The sequence below is a fragment of the Protopterus annectens genome, chromosome 9.part0 (genome assembly GCF_019279795.1).
Source record: "Protopterus annectens isolate FY-2018-M chromosome 9.part0, PAN1.0, whole genome shotgun sequence".
Taxonomy (NCBI): Eukaryota; Metazoa; Chordata; order Ceratodontiformes; family Protopteridae; genus Protopterus; species Protopterus annectens.
In genome coordinates this window covers 702,432,565-702,457,476 of record NC_056743.1, presented here as the reverse complement: position 1 = coordinate 702,457,476, position 24,912 = coordinate 702,432,565, and the positions used below count along the sequence as shown (strand labels likewise).

The 24,912-nt window shown below is 39.0% G+C and overlaps 1 protein-coding gene across 3 annotated transcripts in view; it reads left to right on the top strand.

Moving 5' to 3' along the window:
* LOC122811470 (class II histocompatibility antigen, M alpha chain-like) overlaps positions 1-24,912 on the top strand; it is a 304,256-nt gene that overhangs the window by 228,514 nt on the left and 50,830 nt on the right. For all 3 annotated transcript variants that reach the window (XM_044083328.1, XM_044083326.1, XM_044083329.1), the window contains exon 2: positions 18,159-18,413. In XM_044083328.1, coding sequence (XP_043939263.1) covers positions 18,159-18,413 — 255 coding nt within the window. The remainder of the gene's footprint in view (positions 1-18,158; positions 18,414-24,912) is intronic.

The following is a 24,912-nucleotide window of genomic DNA, read 5'->3' as shown; positions in this document are numbered from 1 at the left end:
ATAGTGAAAGTATTTTTTGTAAGTCTCAGAAATAAGGTATGTGCATATGAGCCTGTGTGTGTGTGTGTGTGTTATACATACATGCCTATATATGCCATCCTCCTTACATTTTAAGTTTAGGTTATGAACAAATGATTTTTGGCACAGATTAAAAAGGTAATGCCAAACAAATTGTGAAGGCATAGTGCATACCTTCCACTTCCCAGAGTTAATAGGCAGTTAGTGCAATGTCCCCATCTCCCCAGAGTTAATAGGCAATTAGTGCAATACCCCCCCATCTCCCCAGAGTTAATAGGCAGTTAGCGGAATTTCTGGAAAGGCCCCTCATACTATTATTTTAGGAATAATCAAACAATAGAACCGTGGTAATAGCATGAGAAATGGGGTAGAAATTATGCCAGTAATAGTATGAAGAAGGAATGTATGAATGAATAACTATAAAGTCAGTATAACTTCATACTTGGTGATATGCCTATGAGATTATTTAAGGATTGGACTGGGGATTTTCTAAAAGTGAATGGTCTCCTTATGTTATAGCTTCAGAAAGTAGAAGGAGCCTTGTTGGTTCAGTTCGATTTACTGTGACCAGGGTGCTGTGGCTGTGGACTGCAGTAAGTGTTTGAATTAATTGTTTATTAATTGTTGTAAATCCCTTTTAAATAATGATAGATACAAAAAAGCTTTGCATGTATTTCATCAGATACATTTGATTATTTTAATGACTACATGACTTAAGTATTTGGAAATTGGGATAGGTGTGGTTGTAATTTACCTAGATATTAGTAAAGGTGTTTGAATCTGTAAGTGGTATGATAATTGGTAAACAGAAGTTGATGGGTGGGTAATAATTTAGTGGGTTGGATTACAGCCTGTAGTGGCGGGTGAAAAACAGAGCAAAATGGAGTGGTTAGTAGCGTTCTCAACAAACACCAACAAGAAAAAAAAAACAGTTAAATCCAAAAATCTGTCAGGTAAAAAGCAGGACCGCCAAACATGTTAAAAGACAAAAGAACACTTTAATATATAAATAAGTGCTTTTGTCTCTGTTAAATCAGGAACTTCAGTAGATCCGATTAGCAGAGTTCCTTATGGCTTGGTGTTGAGTACTTTACTATTTAAATTTCCTCATATCGGATGCTTGCATTTAGTTAATAGCATTATTACATTAGCAGGTATTTCTAAACTAGGAAACAATGCAGCTTAGTATCTTAAGAAGGAATTTTAAAGGCTAGAAAAGTGAGTGTTAAACTGCAACTGCTTTTTAATGTAAAATCAGCTGATATTATGCATTTTAGTACTAAGAAACATAACATTCCACAATAACAGCTTTCTGATGGAACTTTTGTTTTAATAAATAAATTGAATGTTAGTTTCAATTAATTTATTTTCCATTTTTGTTGAAACTGTCATTTGATTTATAATGCACTTTTGGGGCACTTTAGAAAGTGTGTGAATGTTCTAAAGTTTTCTGAACTGCTGTAGAATCTCTTTGAATATTTTGAATGTGTTTAAACTGCAGTTGCATTTCATTTTCATTATTTTAGGCATTACAGCTCTGCAGATGCTGTGGTGACCCCGCCGAAAAGACGACCAACAACAACAGCTCTGCAGATGCTGTGGCGACCCCGCCGAAAAGACAAACAACAACAACAGTTCTGCAGATGGGCAGTGAAATGAAGTTTCAGTATTAAAAGTCTTTGCCCTTCCTCAGCGGTTGTGTTACTAGGGAGTTAAGTGTATTTAATTAAAGGTTGTGGCATGCAGGGGGCTTGTCCCCACCACAAAAGAAATCGGTTTTGTATATTTCCATGTACTTCTACTGAATATTTATTTAAGTGCATGACTGAATTTTTCAGTGATTTGATTTCTATTTCAAGGTATTTGTTTATGTGGATTTCAGTGCCATGACACCAATCCTTTGTATTAATAAACCTACAACAATATCTAGCTTAAACTGAGTAATTTTGAAGGGTGGTTTTGAAGAAAAGGATTTATAACTATGGATTGTGGCAATAGTTTATCATAATGTTATGAAGTCTTTGCTTAGGCAAATAAAATGTGGAAATGCACTCAGATATTTTGAATCTAATGTTTTTTAACTTCACACAGGGGACTGGTAAACACGTAAGGAATAAACTATGTTTTTAGGGAGAGAGAGAAAAGGAAGACGATTGGGGTGCCAAGAGCAAACTGAATATACTATTATTTTAGCAAGAGAGAAAACAGGAAGATTGAGGGTGCTTAGAGAAAGGTTATGAAGTGCCCTGAGGGGCTTGTAGTAAGGAGAGAGGGTGGGTAAATTGAGAACTTTAGCAGTGGAGGAAACTAAAGAAAAAGAGGGTGTGATTTGGGGGGTTCAAAGTTTTCAGAAAAAAAAAGGGCAGGAGAGAGGAGTTTAGAAGGCAGGATGGGGACAGAAGAAGGCATGAAAGACAAATAATGATCAGTAAATTTAATAGTGGTGTGAGGAAGTATTTTATTTGCAGATAGAGTGGAAGATATTGTGAAACATTTTGAATGAAACTTTCTTGAAACAACAAATCTGTTAGTAATTTTAAGACTGGTTAGGATCATTGTTTTGGGTGATTTGTGGATAAGAAGGCAGCTGTAGATATTTAACTGTAAATTTCATATGTTCTAATAGACTACACTATCTTCTGTAATATAGAAACCTTTTTTAATCAAGGCAGTAGTCAGACATGTGCCATGTAAGCCGTGGTGCACAAATTAACTTTATTGAGACAACATGTTGATCAGCTCTAGGTTACCAGATTTCCAAGCTTCGTACACAATATGAAAAAGTACAAGTGAGCCTGCAAAGAAGTTAACTATACCCAGAATAATGTAAGCTTTTTATATTATTAGCTATTTAGTTAAATGCCTCTAGTTGTAGTATCTATGCTTCGTCTTTCATTTTATATTTGGGATATAGACCATAGGAAAAAATACCTAAGTTGAGAAGGGTAACAGTGCAGCGAAAGGGCAGAAGAGAGGAGTTCAGAAGGCAGGATGGTGAAAGAAGAAGGCATAAAAGACAAATAATGATCAGTAAATTTAATAGTGGTGTGAGGAAGTGTTTGTTTGCAGATAGAGTGGAGGATATTTTGAAAAATTTTAAATGAAACTTTCTTGAAACAGGAAACCTGTTAGTAATTTTAAGACTGGTTAGGATAATTGTTTTGGGTGATTTGCGGATAAGAGGGCAGCTGTAGATATTATTGCTGGTGGGGTAAGTGGTAATTTGGTAATTGTTCCATGGTTGTGGTGGTTTGGTCGGTAGGCGAGGGACCAACCTCAAAAACACAGCATTGGCTAATAAGTACAACAGGGTCAATGATATTACATATTAAAATATTCATTTTTTTAAAAAGAAAGCACTTTTACTAATTCAATCTTAATGCTGCCATAATGTATCTGCATCCTCAGCGATTCTGATGTTCAGCGGGCGTTCGCGATGAAGTTCTACAATGGCGAGCAAAAGCAAAGAAGCAAAAATCTCCCGCTGTTTTTTTTTTTTTTTTTTGTTTTTTATATTTTTACATAGTTTTAACATACTTTAATTAAACAAAATAAGAGATCTCCGTTGCTTATTTTTTAGCTGCTGGCTCACTATTACCCATAAAACATAGTAGTGAGACAGTGTTTAAAACGAGTTATTATAATGTGGAAAGTCCGGTGACGGCGGACCTTTTTCGTAGTATAACATTTGGAGCAACGAGCATGCTCAAAATCAACGTTGCGTTTGGAATAATAATGGGGGGTCATGGTATAATTAACTGTAAATTTCATATATTCTAATAGACTACATTTTATATTTGGGATATAGACTGTGGGAAAAATACCTAAGTTGAGAAAGTAGCAGTGCAGTGATTTGTTGTACAAATCTGAAATTAATGACTATTCTATTAACTCTAAAGAATTCCAAATGTTAGAAGTACATGTGTTGGAGTTAAAGCCACCACTGAGCAGTTTACATATTGAACATATTGATAATTGTGATTTGTTAGAGGTGATGTGATTAATGTTACCATTAATTCTTGCAGTCCTTGGGGAGAATCTAACCTTAAAGACAGATTAAGATAAAAATTGAATATATAAGGCATCTCTGCACAGACTTGAGCTGAACCTTATGAAATCTGATGTGCAGCAGTAAGAGAGGAGACGATATCTGTAATAATAACTTTCTGCTGAGAGACGCGCACACTATGTAAATTGTTAGGAGCCAGCTGGCTCGCTTCATGGGTAATTGGTGTCATTTGTTTTATTCCTTTATTTTTCTATTTTCTTATTTAATGCTTTTTTGACTAGTGGATTCAGGAAAGAATGGGGAGAATGTATGTAAAAATGACAACAATAAGCACAGAGAAGAGTGCAGGTATTAATATGTTAATATGCATACAATTTAGGTAATACACTACAATAAGTTAAATCCTACATATTCATATTTACAGATTCTTTTTATTTATTTAAGCTGGTAAGTTTATCAATAACACATGTAAGGGGAATTATAGTGACTGCAGCAGTAAGGGCAATATAACTGACATGAACAGAACAATCTCCATCAATGCCTTCAGTTACACCCTTCAAAATGTTGATCAAATCAAGTAAGCAAAACGTACCCTTCACAAAACCACACTGACCAGGATCAGGTGTTCTTAAGTTACTAGTTTTTCTGTTACAGAGTGACCAAGATCCTCTCCGTGAGGGAGGTTATAGTTTCCACAGTCATTTACAACACTATCCCTATGTAGCCACATCACAGAGCAGAGGCCAAAATTAAAACATTTACAGAAAAGTTCAGTAATAATGTTTTGTGCTGCCAGCAAGGCAGCCTGTGTGACTCCATGGAGCTGTAGTTTTAGTTTTAGTAATAGCTTCCAAGATCTGGTCCATAGGGATTATGGGAGGAGCAGTATCAGGAAATTCAGGATTTAAGGAGATTGAGCTGTGGGGAAAAAACTGTAAAAAACTGAAATAAGTTTGTCAACCAGGACATTCATTGTGGCTTTAGTATCAGAACAGGTAATGCAATTTAGTTCAAGTTCAGTGCAGTATTGGGCATTACTTGTAACACTCCTAATGTTGTTGAAAAAAAACTTTCTGTAGGTAGATTTAGTTTATGTACAGTATTTACAGATACTGAGCATACTTGAGATTGTGTATCTTGTCACCAGTAATGGTAACTTTATCCCATACAGCTGGACCAATCATGAGGATATGGCTACTGGGAGGACAACTCATCTACTGCTAAATGTTAGGTGTTGTATCAGTTTGCCTCTGAACAGTGTGTATGAGGTAGGTGCTCAGATTTCTACACGCAGTTTTCCATTGCATAGTGGCAGATGTCTGAGACTTGATTTCTACTTAAATAGCTTAATTAGTCACTAATTTCTGGTCCTAAGATCACTGATTGACTGGTAGTCAATACTACTATTTGCCAGATTTCTGCATGTTTTATGCAGCACCTTGTGTACTGCTCTGCATGCAGTGTTTGAGTGAAGGCAGAGAGGTACTCAGCTTATAAAAGGTGTGTGGGGAGGGGCTGGTGAGTAAGAATGATAGTATGACCAAGCATTATCAAAAAATCCCATGAGAGACATGCAGTTTAGTGAAACTATATGCACACTGCTGTGCCTACATAAGCATTCACTGGGGTGTGCATTGTTATACTGGCTGCAGGTGAATAAAGCTGCAGCTATCCCTTAGCCTCATAGTTCTTAATATTAAGTGCAGAGTCATTCTAACCAGCAAAATGGTAACGAGTCCAGCTCATGCATGTAGCAGATTTAAGGCTACCTGGTAAAATTCTGGTGAGAAGGGAAAGAACGTTTAATAAAAATAAAATGGCACAGCATAAAGTACAAACACTAAAATAGAAGATAGTTGCATTTGTACTGGATGCAAAGAACTAAGGTCATTAAAAAGTACTTTTGTGAATTTAGAAAATAGTACTATGGAGTGAGTTTTGTGTACAAGCAATTTATTCCGAGGGAGTAGGAGTATTTTGCAAAGGGTCTATGTTATAACAATGAACGCTCAAAAGAGTGAATGCTGTTATATCGACCACAAAAGCACGAAAACAAAAAAGAGCGAACAGCCAGAACAGCGAATTTTTCCAAAAAAAAAAAAACACACACACTAAACACTATTTTAAGCGTGGTACTGTGCCCCACACATCCCCCTACTTAAATATACCAACTCCGAGATTGCACTACAGTGCCAAAAACGTCAAAGTGACGGAAGCGACCAAGCCACTGCTTTCCCAGGGAAAGAATTCACTAAAAGCCGCTTCGTCATTTTGCGTTTTCATAATTTACAGTTCGACGAAGACGCATTTAACATAATGCGTCTTCGTTCTTCTGACAGGAACCCTTTGCAAAGGGATACACGGATAAGTTGTGTAGTGAGCTGCATGAACAGAAATTTGAGGTCAAGGCCAATGGTTACGGGCAGAATGATTCCATAAGAGATAACTAAGAAATCGGATTATATCTTAGTATACAGTAAAATTATAAATATTTACAGAACATTGTCATTTTGGAGGTAGATTATCCAATACATGGAAGGATACTTATGTGTGACATGTAATGGTGGAGTAAACAAAGAAGGCTGTGATGTGCTAGGAACAAACAGTGTCTCATTCAGCAGCAGGGCATTTTGTCAATCCCAAAACATCTAAAACCTTGGCAAGTCAAATCTCAAAACAGTGACACAAGGGCATAAAACACAAAACAATCATTTTTTTTTTTTTGGGGGGGGGGGGCTAACTTAATTATGTTGTCTTATTCAGTTTAGGTTTTTCGTACTGCTTGGTGCCTATTTTTTTCTATGGTAGTTTGGTGTTATTCATGCACCTTGCATGCTCAGTAGTATTTGCATCATTTGGATTGTTTTATATACATATATATATATATATATATATATATGGGTCTACTTTGTTTCAGTGAAAGCTCATTTCACTGAATTTGAATATTTACCCTGACCAAATCACTGAAAACTCATTGCACTGAATCTCATTTCACTGAAGTAAAGTACTGGCACTCTGTAGAGTACTGTAAGGCAAGTAAAAGGTATATGCCCTTTTCTTCACTGTAGTGTGATCCTGGAGTTAGTATATATAGTAAGAGAGGGGTTTGGGGGGTACAGCCCCCCACCTAGTTTGGTTTTGTATTATATTTTACCGAAAGCTTCAAAGCAATACATTTTAAAGCCTAGACATGCATACTTACCCCCCTAACAATTTGGAGTATCCTGATTTAACGTCCATTACTATCTGCAGTGCTCTGATTCACAATCCATCATACCTATCAGGTGTCCAGATGTACACAGACTGTCCAGATTTCTACCTCATATTTTTGGTCCATTCCTCATAAAATTTATAGTGGTCTGGCAAATTGAGGATTGAAGTCACTAAATAATAATAAAAATAATGACAGGCATTTGAGTTTCAGAGTTCATATCCTTCAAAAAATACACAATAAAGCAAAACCTGATGTTTTGGCAATTTTAAGTTTATAGGAGCAATATTTAAAATATGTCCCTATTTTGGGCCTCTGTGCCCCCCATTATTTCTGGATTTGTCCAGATTTCTTGTGCTGAGAGGTATGCAATCCATTATAATCTTTAGTGTTATTACCCATCTATTACCATCTATAGTGTCCTGATTCCCCATCCATTACCACGTCCTTATTCCCGACCCATTATCATCTGTAGTGTCCTAATTCCCTATCTGTTACCATCTGTAATGTCTTAATTCACTTTCCATTGCCATCTGCAGTGTCCCAATTGCCTGCCTACTACCATCTGGCATGTCCGGATTCCCCATCCATTAACACCTGTAGTGTCCCGATTAACCATCTATTACAGTCCGCAGTGTCCTGATTCCCCATTTCTTGCCATCTGTAATGTCCTGATTCTCCATCCATTACCATCTGTAGTGTCCTGATTCACCATCAGTTATCATTAGCAATGTCTGGATTCCCTACCCTTTACCAAATTTGTAGTGTCCTGATTCCCTATCTATTAATATTTTTAGTGCCCTGATTCACTATCATTTACCATCTGTATTATCCTGTTTCACCATCCATTACAATTTACAGTGTCCTGATTCCCCATCCATTACCATCTGTAATGCCCCGATTCCCCATCCATTACCATCTGTAATGTCCAAATTCCCTATTACCATCGGTAGTGTCTTAATTCACCATCCATTATCATCAGTAGTGTCCTGATTTCCCATCCATTACCATCTGTACTATCCTGATTTAACACTCATTATCATCTGTAATGTCCTGATTCTCTATCTATTACCATGTATGGTATCCTGATTCCCAGTCTGTTATCACCTGTAGTGTCCTGATTCCGCATCTGTTTCAATCTGTAGAGCCCTGATTTCTGTTCAAGCACCATCTGTAGTGTCCTAATTCTCCATGCATTGCTATCTGTAATATCCTGATTCACCATACATTACCCTCTGTAATGTCCTGATTCACAATCCTTTACCTTCAGTAATGTCCTGATCCCCCCATGTATAACCATCTGCAATGTCCTGATTCTCTATCCATTAACATCTGTAATACCATGATCACCTATCCATTACTGTCTGTAATGCCTTGATCCCCTATCCGTTACACTCTGTAATGCCCTGACCTGCTATCCATTACTGTCTGTAATGTCCAGATTCCCCATCCAGTACCATCTACCTTGCTCTTATTCTCAATCCACTACAGTCTGTAGTGTCCTGATTCCCCGTCTATGGTCATCTGCAGTGTCCTTATTCCCCGTCCATTACCACCTGTAATGCCCTGATTTTTCCATCTAGTACCAACTGTAGTTTTCTGATTACCCATCCATTATCATTTGTAGTACCCTGATTCACCATCCATTATTTTATTTATTTATTTTTATTTTACATTTGTTAACCGGACTAGTCCAGCTGGATATATTTCCATTTTCAGTGGAGGCCCGGGGAGAAAAGCTCCAGTGGTAACACTGAGATAAAACACTTAAATATATCATGTACAATTTATACAAAGAAAGGATGTTAAAATAAATGAGTATTAATGAGAGGAAAAATTTATTAAAGTCCTATGTGCATATAGGATAGGAATAAGTCACTGAACAGTATGATATCTGTAGAATATACAGTACATTCCAAGGATTACATTCATAGCATAGGTCATTTAATTTCAGTTGAGATATTTACTACTATCCAGGGGGGTAAAGTAGTAATGGTTGGTAAGAGGAGGCAGTCCAGAGATAGTATTAAATGGTAAGAGGAGGCAGTACAGGGATGGCAGTAGAGAAAGCAGAGGATTAGTCAGGGTTACAACAAGGACATAACCAATGAGTTTTAAGATGTTTCTTGAGCTTCTGTTTAAAGAGCTGCAGGGAGGGTTGTAAAGTTAGATCAGGTGGGAGAAGGTTCCAATTTTTTCCTACAGTATTGGAGAACAAGGAGTCCCCTGCCAAGTTATTAGACTTGCTTGTGCTAGCAAGAAGTTTGTTAGAGGATCGTAAGGAGTTGAGATTCCTATAGGAGGTGATAAGGTTGGAAAGTATAGGGGTGTTATTTGGTTGATAAAATATCTTATGAACAATGGTGAGTTGGGAAAGTCTCAAAATGTTTATTAGTTCTAGCCAGTCTAGTTGCTGTAGGTTCTGACAATGGTGAGTTCTAAATGGGTTCTCTGTGGCAAATCTGGCTATATTATATAGGAGTTAGCTAGTTTGGCAAGATTACTTTTTTTCAGGTTAGTGTATATGGGTGACGCATAAAGGAGAGTTGAGATTAAGTGGGAGTGGGCAATTGTAGTTCTGGATGTTGGTGTTAAGAAGGGTTTTATTCAATATAAGGAGCCCATTTTTCTATTTACTGTTTTAATGGTGTTGTTAATATGGTTATCGAATGTGAGGTTATTGTCAATTGTGATACCTAACAGTTTGGTGGTAGAGTCTGGGGATATAAGGGTACCATTATTTCATTTAATTGTGAAGTTTATAGGGGATGATTTACTGCTAGGTGTAAAGAGTAAGAGCTTGGTCTTTTTGGCATTCAAAAGGAGGCAGTGTTGCAAGAACCAAGTCTCTACTGTGCTGAATATTTTCTGGGTTAGGGAATGTAGTTCAGATGTGGAGTTGGCAGAACAGATAAGTGTAGAATCATCTGCATATTGTATGCAGGTGGCTTGAGGGATTGCTACATGGAGGTCATTGATGAACAAAGAGAAAAGAAGAGGTCCTAGAATGGAGCCCTGGGGGACACCAAGGGAGACGGGCAGGTGGGAAGATAGCTTATTTCCCAGAGAACTGCTTATTGCCTGTTGTTAAGGTAGGACTTGAACCAGTGGACCGCCTTGGTGTCTAGAGAGAGGGATTCTAGGGTCTTTATGAGTAGGGGGTGGTTGACCATGTCAAAAGCTTTTGATAGGTCAATGAAGAGTGCTGAAGAGAGGCTGTTGTTATTACAGTTACAGTTAATGGAGTTTGTGAATGAAAGGAGAGCTGTGGTGGTACTATGAAAAGGTCTAAAGCCATGTTGGCAGCTAGCTAAGATGTTGTGCTTGGTTAAGTGATTTATTAGCTGATGGTGAATACATTTTTCCATAACCTTTGCTAGGGGTGATAAGAGAGCTATGGGCCTGTAATTGGAATAATCAGTGGAATTACCACCTTTATGTAATGGGATTATTTGGGAGATTTACCAGATGTCTGGGATGATTCCTTCATCTATGGTTCTGTTTACAAGGATGGATATAGGGTAGGCAATGTATTTAGCAGCCTTTTGCAGGTATTCTGAGGGCAACTGGTCTGCAGAGGGGGTGCATGGCTTAAGCTTTTGGATGATTGTTTGGAGGCAAGTAGTAGGGATGGGTTGTAGTTGAGGTAAGGAGATAGGGAGACTAGAGTTGTCTATGGACAGTTGATGGGCTAGGGACTGTATGGTGTCTGTAAAGAAGGAATTGAAGGCATTGGCAGTATCCTGGGGGAGTTATTATCAGCTCCTTGTGGAGATGGTGTGCTAGAGTGTCCAGGGTGTAGGAGTCTATTTATGCCTGACAAAAACCTTTGTAAAATAAAATAAAAATAAAAATAAATAAATAAATATAACAAGTACTGTATATCTGCAAACAGAAGCTGTCCTCCAGTAAAGTCACAGTTAAAAAAAATTAAAGTGAATAAAGGCCATCATTGAATACAAGATGCAGCTAGCATTTGTCTGCAACTTCTATATGAGGTTATTGCTAAACAAAGCAGAAAAATGTAGAAATACAACCACTTTATTTTTTATTTTATTTATTTTTATTTTATCATCTGTAATGTCCTAATTTACAATCCATTACCATCTCTAGTAACTTGATTCTCCATCTAGTAACATCTGTGGTCTCCTTTACCATCTGTAATTCCCTGATTTCCCATCCATTACCATGTGTAATGTCCTGATTCTGCATGCATTACCATCTGTAGTTTTCATGCATTACCATCTGTAGTTTTCTGATTCCCCATCTATTACTATATATCGTATTCTGATTGACCATCCATTACCATGTGTAATGCCCTGATTTCCCATCCATTACCATTTGTGTTGTTCTGATTCCACATCCATTACCATTACTAGTGTCCCGATTCTCTATCCATTATCATTTGTAGTACCCTGATTCCCATCTGTAAACATCTGTAATGTTTTACTTTCCCATCTGTTGCTATCTATAGTATCCTGCTTAACCACCGTTACCATCGCTAGTGTCATGATTCCCCATCCATTGCCATTTGCATTGTCATGATTCCCCATCCATTGCCATTTGCATTGTCCTGATTCCCTATCCATTATCTTATGTAGTGTCATGATTCCCATTTATTTACATCTGGAATGTCCTACTTCCTACCTAGTATCATCTGTAATGTACAGATTCAGCATCCTTTACCACGTGCAGTGCCCTGATTTCCCATCCGTTACCATGTGCAGCATCCCGATTCTCAATTCATTACAATTTGTAGTGTCCTGATTCTCCACCCATTGTCATCTGTAATGTCTTGATTCACCATCCTTTACCAACAGTAATAGCCTTATTTGTCATCTGTTACCATCTGTAGTGTTCTGATTCATCATCCACTATCATCTGTAGTGCCCTTATTCCCCATCAGTTGCCATCAGTTGTGTATTAATTCCCCATCCATTACCATCTGTAGTATCCTAGTTCACCATCCATTGTCATCTGCAATGTCTTCATTACCCATGTATTCTCATCTGCAGTGTCTAAATGCTCCATCGATTACCATCGGTACTGTTATGATTTTCCATCTTTTACCATCTGTATTGTCCTGATTCCCCATCCTTTACCATTTTTAGTGTCCCGATTGCTGCATCCATTATCACCTGTAGTATCCCGATTCTCCATCAGTTACCATTTGTATTGTTCTCACTCCCCATCATTTACCATCTGTATTGCCTGATTCTCTATATTTTGCCATCGGTAATGTCCTGATTTCCCTTCCGTTACCATCTGTAGTGTGCTGATTATCCATCTATTACTAGTTGTAGCTTCCTGATTTCCTATCCCCCTGCAATCTGTATTGCCCTGATTCCCCATCCATTACCATCTGTACTGTCCTAATTCTCATTTCATTATCATTTTTATTATCGCAGTTTTCCATTCTTTATCATCAGTAGTGTTCTGATTCTCCATTCGTTACCATCTGTGATGTACTAATTCCCAATCTGTTATCACCTGTAATGTCCTGATTAACCATTCACTATTATCTGTCATGTCCTGATTCTCAAGCCAGTACCATATGTGGTGTCCTGATTCTTCATCAGTTACCATCTGTAATTCCCCAATTCCTTATTCATTACCATCTGTAGTGTTATGATTCCCCATCCACTACCATCTATAGTGTCCTGATTCCCCATCCACTACCATCTATGGTATCCTGATTCCCCGTTTATTATCTTCTATGGTATCCTGATTCCCCATTTATTATCTTCTATGGTGTCCTGAATCCCCATTCATTACCATCTGCGTTCACCGATTCCCCATCTACTACCATATGTACTATCTTGACTGACCATCCATTACCAACTGTACAGTCATGATTCCCCATCCATTACCATCTATAGTGTCCTAATTCTCCATCCATTATAATGTCATATGTCCTGATTCTTCATCTGTTACTATCTGTACTGTCCTGATTTTCCATCCATTATCATCTGAATTGCCTGAGTTCACCTTACATTACCATCTGTGGTGTTCTGATTCTCCATCCATTACTATCTGTAATTCCCTAAGTCCCTATCCACTGCAATCAACTGTTCCAATCTGTAGTGTCCTGATTCACCTTCTATTATCATTTGTAATGCTCTGATTCCCCATCGATCACTGTCTATAGTGTCCTAGTACCCAGTGTATTACTCTCTGTAGTGTTTCCCTAGCCATTGCAACCTGCAATGTCCTCATTCCCCATCTATTTCCATTTCTAGTGCCCTGATTCCTCATATATTGCCATCTGTAATTTCTTGATTCCCCATCCATTACCATCTGTATTGTCTGTTTCCCCATCCTTTACCATCTGTAATGTCCTCATTCTTCATCCTTTATCATCTTTAAGGCTCTGATTCCCTATCCATTGCCATATGTAGTGTACTTCTTCCACATCCAATACCATCTATATTGTCCTGGTTCACCATCCATTACCATGTATAATGTTCAGTTTTCCTGTCCATTACCATCCATTACTATTTATAGTGTCCTGATTCCCTATCCATTGCCATCGTTATTGTCTTATTCCCCATCCACTGTCATATTTAATGTCCTTATTCGCCATCCAGTATCACCTGCAGTGTTCTGTTTTCTTATCCATAACCATCTGTAGTGCCCTGATTCCCCATCTGTTACCATCTGTAGTGGCTTGATTCCCCAACCATTATCATCTGTTGTAGACTCATTCCCCATCCAGTAGCATTTGTATTGTTTTGATTCTCCATCTCTTACCATCTGTAATGTCCTGATTACTCTTCAGTTGCCATCTGTATTGTCCTGATTCCTCAACCATTATTATTAGTAGTGGCCCAATTTCCTATCCATTACTAGTGTAGTGTCCTGATACCCTATCCATTGCCATCTGGAGTATCTTATTCCCCATCCAATATCAAATTTAGTGTGCTGGTTCTCCAGCCATTACCTTCTGTAGTGTCATGCTTCCGCATGTACAGCCATCTATAGTGTCCTGTCTCCCCATCTATTACCATATGTAGTGTTGTGATTTCCCATCTATTACTATCTGTAATATCCTGATTCCTCATCTGTTATGATCTATAGTGTCCTGATTAAGCATCCATTACCATCTGTAATGTCCTGATTAACCATCCATTATTATATTGTTATGTTCTTATTCTCTTATCTAGTACCACCTTTGTTGCCCTGATTCCTCATCCATTGCCATCTGTAGTGCCCTGATTCCCCATACATTACTATCTATAGTGCCCTGATTCCCCATCCATTAACATCTGTAGTGCCCTGATTCCCCATCCTTTACCACCTGTAGTGCCCTGATTCCCCATCCTTTACCATCTGCAGTGTCCTGATTCCCCATCCTTTAACATCTGTAGTGCCCTGATTCCCCATCCTTTAACATCTGTAGTGCCCTGATTCCCTGCCCATTACCATCTATAGTAGCCTGATTCCCCATCCTTTAACATCTGTAGTGCCCTGATTCCCTGCCCATTACCATCTATAGTAGCCTGATTCCCTATCCTTTACCATCTGTATTGCCATGATTCCCCATCCATTACCATCTGTAGTGCCCTGATTCCCTGTCCATTACTGTCTGTAGTTTCCTTTTTCCCATCCATTAACATACTAAGTGCACTGCCTCTCCATCCATTAGTATCTGCAGTGTCCTGTTTCCCAATCCATTACAATCTGTAGTGTCCTGTTTCCCCACCCATTGCCATCTGTAATGTCATGATTCACCATTAATTACCATCTTGTATTGTCCTCAATCCCCATCATTTACCATCTGTAATGCCCTGACTCCCCATCCATTACCATCTATAAATTCCTGCTTTCACATCCATTTCCATCAGCAATGTCCTGATTCCCCATCTATTACCTTCTGTATTGTCCTGCTTCAGCATGCATTACATTTTGTAGTGTACTGATTCCTCACCCATTATCATCTGTCTTGTCCTGATTCCCCATCTGTTACCATCTGTAGTGTCCCGATTCCCTATCCATTACCATCTGTGGTGTCCTGATTCCCTATCCATTACCATCTGTAGTGTCCTGATTCCCCATCTGTTACCATCTGTAGTTTCCTGGTTCACCACCCATTAGTATCTGTAAATTCCTAATTCCACATCCATTTCCATCTGTAGTGACTTGATTTCCCATCCATTTCCATCCATAATGCCTTGATTCTCCTTCCATTACTATTTGCATTGTCCCAATTCTCTATCCATTACCATCTGTGGTTTCCCGATTCTCTATCTATTGCCATCTGTAATTCCCCGATTCCCTATCCATTACCATCTGTAGTGTCCTGATTCCCCATCTGTTACCATCTGTAATTCCCCGATTCCCCATCCATTACCATCTGTAGTGTCCTGATTCCCTGTCTATTACCATCTGTATCCATAGTTATCAGATTCCACATCCATTGCCATCAGTTGTGAGAAAACATCAACTCCTCCTATGGCCATGTATTTTCTGAATGCTTCCAAATCCATATGCAGACTTCTTATTTCTATTGGCTTGCAATGGAACAGAGGTAACATCTTAGAAATATATTTTTTATACTGAAACACCAGTAAAGAAGCCGAGTTCATAAAATGGTCTGCATTTGTTGATAACAAGGATCTCATAAATTATAAGCTCCTCATTCAAAGCCTCATATGAGTTAAAAATCCACTCATTAGAATCTTTTACTGAGGAAAAAATCTTCCTCATCCTGTTTATGAATTATAGTATCTTAACACTACTGCATGCCTTCTCATGTCCTTAGGGTTGTCACCTTTTCAAATGCCCAAAGTGGGACATTTTTGGTACAAATGTCAAATTTTGCAGGGCGAAACATACCCACGGCTAGTACAAAGGACAGAACTTCACTTTTTTCCTAAATAAAAGCTTATACTTGTAGCATTCTGTTTCTTATAATATTTAGGTGTTTCAGATAGAGAATAACTGTTTTATGCAACTATTACATAAAACATAACAAATAATTTTTTCCTAAAATCTCAGGGCATTTGCCATTTTTACAATTTTTTTGCAGGACACAACTGCCCAAAGAGGGACTGTCCCTCCCAAAGTGGGACAGGTGGTAACCCTACATGCCCTACATAGATCCGTTCTACTAATCAGCCTTTTCAGTAACATGATCCCAAAGTAAACCTGATGTGGTATACAAGATCAGCAAAATTCTCAGCTGGTATGTATTACAGAAACCACCAGTGTCCAGCTATGACAGGGCTTGGATGAGTAGAACCCTATTACCATTAAAAGCCAGAATATTATTTTGTCATTACTATAAATTGTCTTTTTGCTGTAATGTAAGTAGCAACTGTCTTTCTTTTTGGCTTTTACTGGTTAGGGGTCGCCACAGCAGAACTCTGGTCCACTAATGATTGGCAGTAGATTTTTATAGTGCCAAGTTGCCAGCCCGACACCCAACCTTCAGTGAAGGCGCACCCATTCACACATGTCTTCTGGAGGCCATTCAACCGCAGGGAGGACATGCAGACTTCACACAGAAGGCACTCCAGTCAAGTATCGAACAGGAGAACCTCTTGCTGTGAGGCAACAACATTACCGCTGTACCACTGCGGCTTAGCAACTGATTGTCATCAATGTGAAACTGTAGGTAGATAACTGGTATCTGGGCTGATAAAGCCTTTTTAAGCTTAGTGGCTGTGCTACTAATGTTTTAAACTTTCCTAACTGACGCCTGAGTTTGCAACTCTTACAACAGTACCTGGCTCATCCTACATAAAACAAACAAAAATCACCTGACCCAACTTATATACACTGAAGTATATAAGTACTGTATTTTACAAATTCAACAAATTCTTTTTACATTTGCATTCTGAATTTCTAGCCCATATCCACATCTGTAATTTGACAGCAAAAGACAGTACTGAACATCCCTAAAGATGGGTATCTTAGCCCCCACCCCATTATGGTGACTGTTACTTCCTCAATATAAAATAACACAGTTATATGAATTACAGCTAGATTTGTTAGTGAGAATAAGGAAAAAAACTCTCACTCAGTTTATTTGTAATAAACGTCTTGCTTTAAAGCCACTGTGATAGCGGTCACTGGGATTTACTTGAACAGAGACAATTCTCTTCCTTACATATTGCGTGGCTTCTGCAGACATCTTTAATGCAACTAAATTGAATTTAGCCCTTGTGTCTTCCTAAGCAGACTGCAGAATTTCTACAAAAAAGATATCAATAACTTCTGGAATATGTTCTGACTTCTAGTGTATCCTGCCATATTTAAGGCTTTTTTGCCTGATGCCCCTTGTCATCAGTAACATAAATCCACTCTGAAATTTCTGATACAGAAACTGGCATTTAGAAAACTTTAGAACTTTTAAGATTAATGTGTGCGTATAAATACAGATATACACACACATGCAAACATGCACAGACAGACGACACTAGCACAGGCAAAACAGAAGCACGTGTGCACACATATGTGGATCACATTACACACACACACACACACACACACACACACACACACACACACACACACATGCACACTAGTGTACGCACTAATTTAGGCCTTGCATATTAGCTTGCATTTGTCTATAGTTCCTGTTTCATGCATATATTCATACAAACTCATGGAGGTTCTGTTTGCAGGTGATTGAAAATAAGTCTTTGTCCATGTCTTAAGCATTTTGTTCCACAATGTATATTTCATTGAGGAAGACCTGTACAAGAAAGAGAAAGGAAGAGGGTCAGGGACAGAGGGATAAAATGAAAGAGACATAGAAATGGAGGGGATGAAGATAAACAGGAGGGAGCACATCATGGGTAGTTTGTGATTTTAAACCGGTTTCTGTCTTTTGAACTTACCTGTAATTTTGCTGTTGTTAAGTCACCAATGCAAGTCATTTGGCTCTGACAAAAGCTTCTTCTTGTTCTCTTTCAGCACAGCATGAATATTCCCAAATTATGTTCTGTCAGCCAGATGAACCCGGAGTTGCAGCAACAGAAATGTTTGATGGTGATGAAATTCTGAGCTACAACTTCAGTGCAGGAACTTTCCAAGCAAGGCTCCCAGACTTTGATGAATGGGCCAAGGAAAAATCTACTGCGGAATATAACACTAGCATGTACCAGGACAGTAGGTTCTGCAAATTAGTTTTAAAGGCCTTGAGCACATTGTTTATACCAAAAGTGAAAGGTAAGATATATATTTTGTTAACTCTTCTGTACATACTGATTTTACATAATGTGTTTAGATTTGGTATTATCATTTAAGACTGTGGCAGTAATATTTTCTGGCTTAAGCAATCCTATACCTACTTGTTATAGAGTGGGTGGTACGGCGGTAGCGTTGTTACCTCACAGCAAGAGGTTCTCCTGTTCGATTCTCGGCTTGACTTGAGAGTGCCTTCTGTGTGGAGTCTGCATGTCCTCCCTGTGGTTGGGTAGCATTCAAAAGACGTGTGTGTGTAAATGGGTGTTCCTTCGTTGAAGGTTGGGTGTTGCGCTGGCACCTTGGCATTTTGTAAAAATCTACTGAGTGAGGCCAGGGATTCTGAAATTTGTAAGGGTACTATGCTTCCCATATCTTTAAATGAAGGATATTTTATCTAGTAATCTATTGTCAATGTTTATACATCCAGCAAAATGTTACTTGAAAAAAAAAGGGAAAAAAGAGACATTTAAAGAAACCCCATACACCCTTTGCCCCCACACCTTCCTAACTTAAATATGCTAACTCCAAGACTGCAAAATAGTGGGCATAAATGAGAAATCTTACACAGACACACACACACACACACACACACACACACACACACACACACACACACACACACACATCTATCTATCTATATATATATATATATATATATATATATATATATATATATATACACACACACACACACTTACGGTTACACTTCATAATCTCGAATTACTGAAATCTCGAATTTCAGTAACCCGAGACAAGAAGCCGAAAACCAGAATGCCGAAAGTGCATAAGCGCGAATTCGAATATCGCGAATTCGCGCTTATAGGTTCATAAATTCAAAGGTTGGTACTAGGCTATTGGCCCTAGGGCCTATACAAGCCTAACCATAACAATTCCCTGGCTATTTCTTCCCACAATATTTACTTCCCTGGACCCCTGTCTAGCAGGGTGACTGACATAATCCCCGGGGTGAATTTCCTTTCTCCCATTCAATCATCAAGGTTCCTTTTGAAGAGGGCCAAAGAGGCGCTTTGCTTGACATGTATGGGCAGTCTATTCCAGAGTCTGGGGAGTCTCTGGATCAGGAACCTATCCCTCCAGCATGTTTTGTTTATTGTGATGACAAGGTTTAGATCTCTGGAGCATGTGGCTCTGAGGGATTGAGATTTCTTTAAGTGTAGCATGTCCAACAGCTCTGGAGTTGACATGGCCTTGTATGTTAAGCAGAGATCACCTTGGAGTAGACGGTATGCGACAGAGTATAGCTGGAGTTTTTTAAGGCGGTCAGCATAGGGCATCTACTTTAGGCCTGTGATTCTTTTAGTGAGGTATTTCTGCGGCCTTTCCAGTTTTTGCAGATGTCTTGAGAGGTACATACCAAATGGGACGTTGTATTCTTTAATGGATCTAATGAGGGATGAGTACAGTGGGACAATGACATCTTTTTTTCTGGATGAAAAGCCCTTAGTGATGAGGTGTGCTACATAGAAGGATTTTCTGACTGTTGTGGCGATGTGGTTATTGAAGGTGAGACCACTGTCTGCCTGTATCCCTATGTCTGTTATCACACTTTCGGTGTTTAGTGTACTTCCACCTAAGTGGTAATTCATGGGTACTTGCTTTTTCCCAAAGGGGATAACTATACATTTCTTGGCATTGAGCTTGAGCCCTTGGCTCTGGCACTAAGCATCTGTTTCTGTAAGGCCCTTTTGTAGAGTATCCACATCATTTGGGGATTCAGTAATGGCTCCCAGTTTGCAGTCATCTGCGAACTTTGTTAGCCAAAGTCCCTTAGTGTTGGCCTGTACTTCAGAGAAGTAGATGCCAAACAAGAGAGGTCCCAGGACTGAAACCTGAGGTACTCCACTTGTCACTTCTCTGGAGCTGGATTTGGAGTCAGCTACTTTTACAGTGTGGTTTCTGTCAGTAAGCCAGTTGGCAACCTATCGCATGACGTAGGGGTTAATGCCCAGCTTAGTAAGTTTATCTATGATTCCAGAGTTGGGGATGGTGTCAAAGGCCTTGGCGAGGTCCAGATACGTTGTGCGGACTGCCTTACCCTCATCTATGGCTCTGGAGACTGATTCGAAGAAGTCAATCAGGTTCAGGAGACAAGATCGGCCCTTCACAAACCCAAACTGGCTGGGTTCCAGTGTTTTAAGGTTGCCAGTGTCTTTGTTTATAAGTTCCATGATAATACATTCCATGGCCTTGCAGATCAGGCTCATCAGACTGATGGGGCGGTAGTTCTCGAGATCCACGGTGGATCCCCCCTTGTGGAGTGGGATAACTGTAGCTGTGCAACACTCAGTGGGCACAAAGCCTGAGGTGAGAGTATGATTAAACATGACACTTAGGTGAGGTGCCAGTTCATTTTGTAGTTCATGTAGTACACAGCCCGGAATATCATCTGGTCCCATGGATGCTGTATTCTAAGCTTTGGAGAGTGCGTTTTTTACCTGTGTGGCCGTTATTACCAGGATTTGGCAATCTTCCGGTACTGAGATGGGCCATTTAGTGGGTGAGAGGGAAGTGAAGCTGGCACTGAATCGATCTGCCAGGATATTGGCAATATCCTTGGGATCAGTATATTTAATGCCATTCTGTTGTAGCTCAGAGCAGATCTGAGCATTGCCATTTAGATTCTTGACATAGTTATAGAATGCCTTGTGGTTGACTTTGGAATCTTTGGCAATTTTATTTTTGTAACTAGCTTTGGAGGATTTTATGAGGGATCTCAGCTTCTTACTGCATTGAGTACATTGTGTACGTTGCGTGTAGTGTTATGGTGCCTGAAATTGCAGGTGAGTGAGTGTTTGTGTGTGTTTTTTTGCATTGTGTGTGTGTGCAAGGGTAGGGAGGTGCAAGTGTGAGTGTTGGATTTGTCGGTGTGTTGTGTGTGTGTGTTGTGTATTTGTGTGCGAGTGAGTGGAGGATGCCATGGTGTGAGGTTTTATTTTTATGTTATGTGAGATCTCGGAGTTGGTATAAGTAGGGGGGTGTGGGGGGGCTTGACCCCACATGGGGGGTGCAGGGGGCTTGCCCCCCCGCTTATATGTAGTGTAGGGGTGTATGGTTTGTGTGCTGTGGGTGGAATGGTGTGTGTGTGTTATGTGGTGTATGTATGTTCGTGATTGTGTGATTCGGGATTGTGGGTTTCGGTATTGTGAAGTGTTCGACTTTATAGTCTCGGGTTATTGAAATTCGGGATTTCAGTAATTGAGATTATGATGCGAAACCATACTTACACACCTCTACACACACTCACACACACACACACACACACACACACACACACACACACACGCACGCACGCACGCACACACACACACACACACACACACACACACACACACACACACACACACACACACACACACACATTTAGAGTGCACATGTAGTTCAGGCATTGAGCACAGTAGAGCTTATTTCGGAAGTCCTGACTATGACTGAGATGACCTATGGCTGATTATCAAATCAGGAGCTGGAGCAGCGTGCACGGAGGAGCAAAAATGAGTGGCCAACCCCAGCTCATCCATCTTGAGGTAGGCAGGTGGCCTGATCTGCTATAACACTAGCACTTTGTGGAGACCAAGTACAAAAACATGTAGAAGAGCCAGAGCAATTGCCCACCTTTGCCAAGCAGTGCATGCTTCCATAGAAGCATGTTCATGCCAGTGGGATATATTGCAGTTCATACTGTGGAGGAGTGCACTAAACACAAGCCTGTGAGGTGTTCGAAACCAGAAATTCTTGAACTTGTCTTTGTGCTGGTTTTCTCTTCCCTCTGCATTGACTGAAAAATGATGATATAGTGGCACTAAAGGGCTTGTCATTTGATGGGAAGGAATGATATTCAGCTGAACAAAAATGGTTTACTGTCAAATGACTGAAAATCAAAAGACTGAATCCCCAAAAGACTGAAAATTCAAAATATTGAATACATTTTTAATGCAAGGGGAAAGCCCCCCTGCTCCCCTAATGTGGGGGGCACCCTCCACACCCCCTGCTAAATATATATACCAACTCCAAGATTGCACAACAGTGGAGAAGGGGCAATTTTCATCATTCGATATTTTGAATTTTCAGTCTTTTTGGGATTCAGTCTTTTAGTTTTCAGTCATTTGATAGTAAACCAACAAAAATACATAGGAAAAGAAAACTTAGAAGTACAACGCTATGTTCTACAAAAAATCTTTCCCAACCCCCTGGACTTCACTTAATCCATTTATCTGAGTTGTTTTTCTGTTTTGGGCAAATTTATTTTATTTTTAACATCTTAAAATATGTTGTAATTCTGAAGAAAAAATACAAAGATAATCTTCTAAGCTTTCTTTACAAATACAATTAAAAGGCCATTAAAATCTGTAACCCATAGGAAGCTAAGCAATTATTGTACTGTTACTAGCTTGACATTTTATTTTATTTTAAAGCTATTTACGTTTAAAATATGTGACGTATTAAAATTTACTTTCCACATTTTTAACATTTATAAAAAATTACAGGATATATGAATAAAAAATGTCATTAATTTTGTAAATTACTGAATGCTGAACAAGATTTGTACTCACAGTAACCTGCTGTTGTAATTTTTTTTAAATCTTCACATTTATCTGTTAAAAATGTGAAAATGACATTTTGACCACTGACAAAAAGTGCAACAGTTATGAGTATAAAACACCACTCATTTCTGTACTGCTTTGCATAAATAGCTGTTAAAATTCTATACTATCTTGGTTTTGAAAAAAAAAAGCCTTTCCTTCTAATAATTAATAACACTTAAAATGTAAAAACATCCACGGCACCTTTTTCCCATTTTTGCACAAGGGGTCATACTTCAACAATAACAGTCATGTAGAGCCAAGGTTTACACTGCCAGGCGGCTAGCCCTGCTGTGGTATTTCTTTCACACCACACACTCACACCTACAGCTAATTTAGAGTGTCCAGTCCACCTACTGCATGTTGTTGGAATGTGGGAGAAAACAAGAGCACCTGGAGGAAACCCATGCAAACACAAGGACGATATGCAGACACCACAGAGAAGGCATCCGATCCAAGAATCAAACCAGCGAACCTCTTGCTGTGTGGTGACAAGACTATCTGCTGTGCTACTGTACCACCCTTAAAATGCAAATATAATACTTGAAACAGTCACTCTTAGAGTCCTAAGATGCCACCAAACTGCATGTCACTACATGATTACAGCCTCAAAGTGTAAATAAATATTACAAATATTTGATGCTGCTGCGAAAATGTAGATAAGCATTTTACTTATACTTTGACTCAGATGAGTACTTTTATTACCCGGAATATCTGGGTCATTATGCATGTGCGTTGCTGCACTGGGGTACACAGGGGTATGTGCTGCATCTATAAAATGTTGTGTCCCATGAGTGCCCCAGTAAAAAATGTAAAGACTTTTTTTTTATTTTTCCCACCTGTATCTGGTTCCTCTCTATCCCACAATTGACCTCTCCATTTTTTTAGACTATCTGGAAGTTTTATAAACCTTCCTTCTCAAATACCATTTTTTTTTCTATCGTCCTTTTCTGTTCTCATTACTGCAGAAAACTCTCTATAGAATTAATACCAGCTCCGGCCACTAGATGGCAGTCTCTACTCTCCACTGATTCTTTTCACCCTTTCTCTTCTTACCTCCTACCTTAACCCTTTTAAGACTGTTGCACTCTTCTCCTTTGAATTCTCTCTTTTTCTCCCTTGGTCTCTCTTCTTATTGTTTTACTTACCCTGTTACCTTCCCTAGTTTTCCCTCTACAATTATACATTTTCTTCCTCCTGTATTTCACACTCTATGCTTCACCATTGACTTAGCCCTTTTACCTGTCTTCTATTAGAAGTACCTGGTCTTCTCTCTAACTTTTCCTTTTGCTTATACCTTTCTGACCTCACTTACCTCCATTTCTGATTGTTTTCCCTCCTTCTCTTTTCTTCAGCTGTTTTAATAAAAAGATTGGTTCACTGTACAGAATTAAACCCTTCCTTACACCAGAAGCACGGACCACCTTAGCACGATCACATCTTATCTCTACCCTATTGTATGCTTCCTCCATTTACACTAACATCTCTAAAAGCAACCTTAAGAAACTGTCTACATCCTACCACAATATAGCTCGTTTTGCCACAGCATCTCAGTATAGAACACACCACTGTATAAACTTAAAACAGTTACACTGGTTGGAACTTCCTAATAAACTTATCTATCAACAACTATTAGTAACACATAACATTCTATATCAACCATCAAAGACACCTGCTCTTAGTAACCTCTTGACCCCCTATAATAACTTGAAACAGCTGCGCTCCGCCGAAAAGCTACAAGTCAACACAACTAGGATCACAAATTCTGCAGGTAACTGCCTTTTCTCCAACTCAGTAGGCAAAATATGGAATAACCTCCCCTCACACATTACCTCTCTTGGCTCCTTACATCTTTTTAAAAAGCAACTTCTTTTACATCTGAA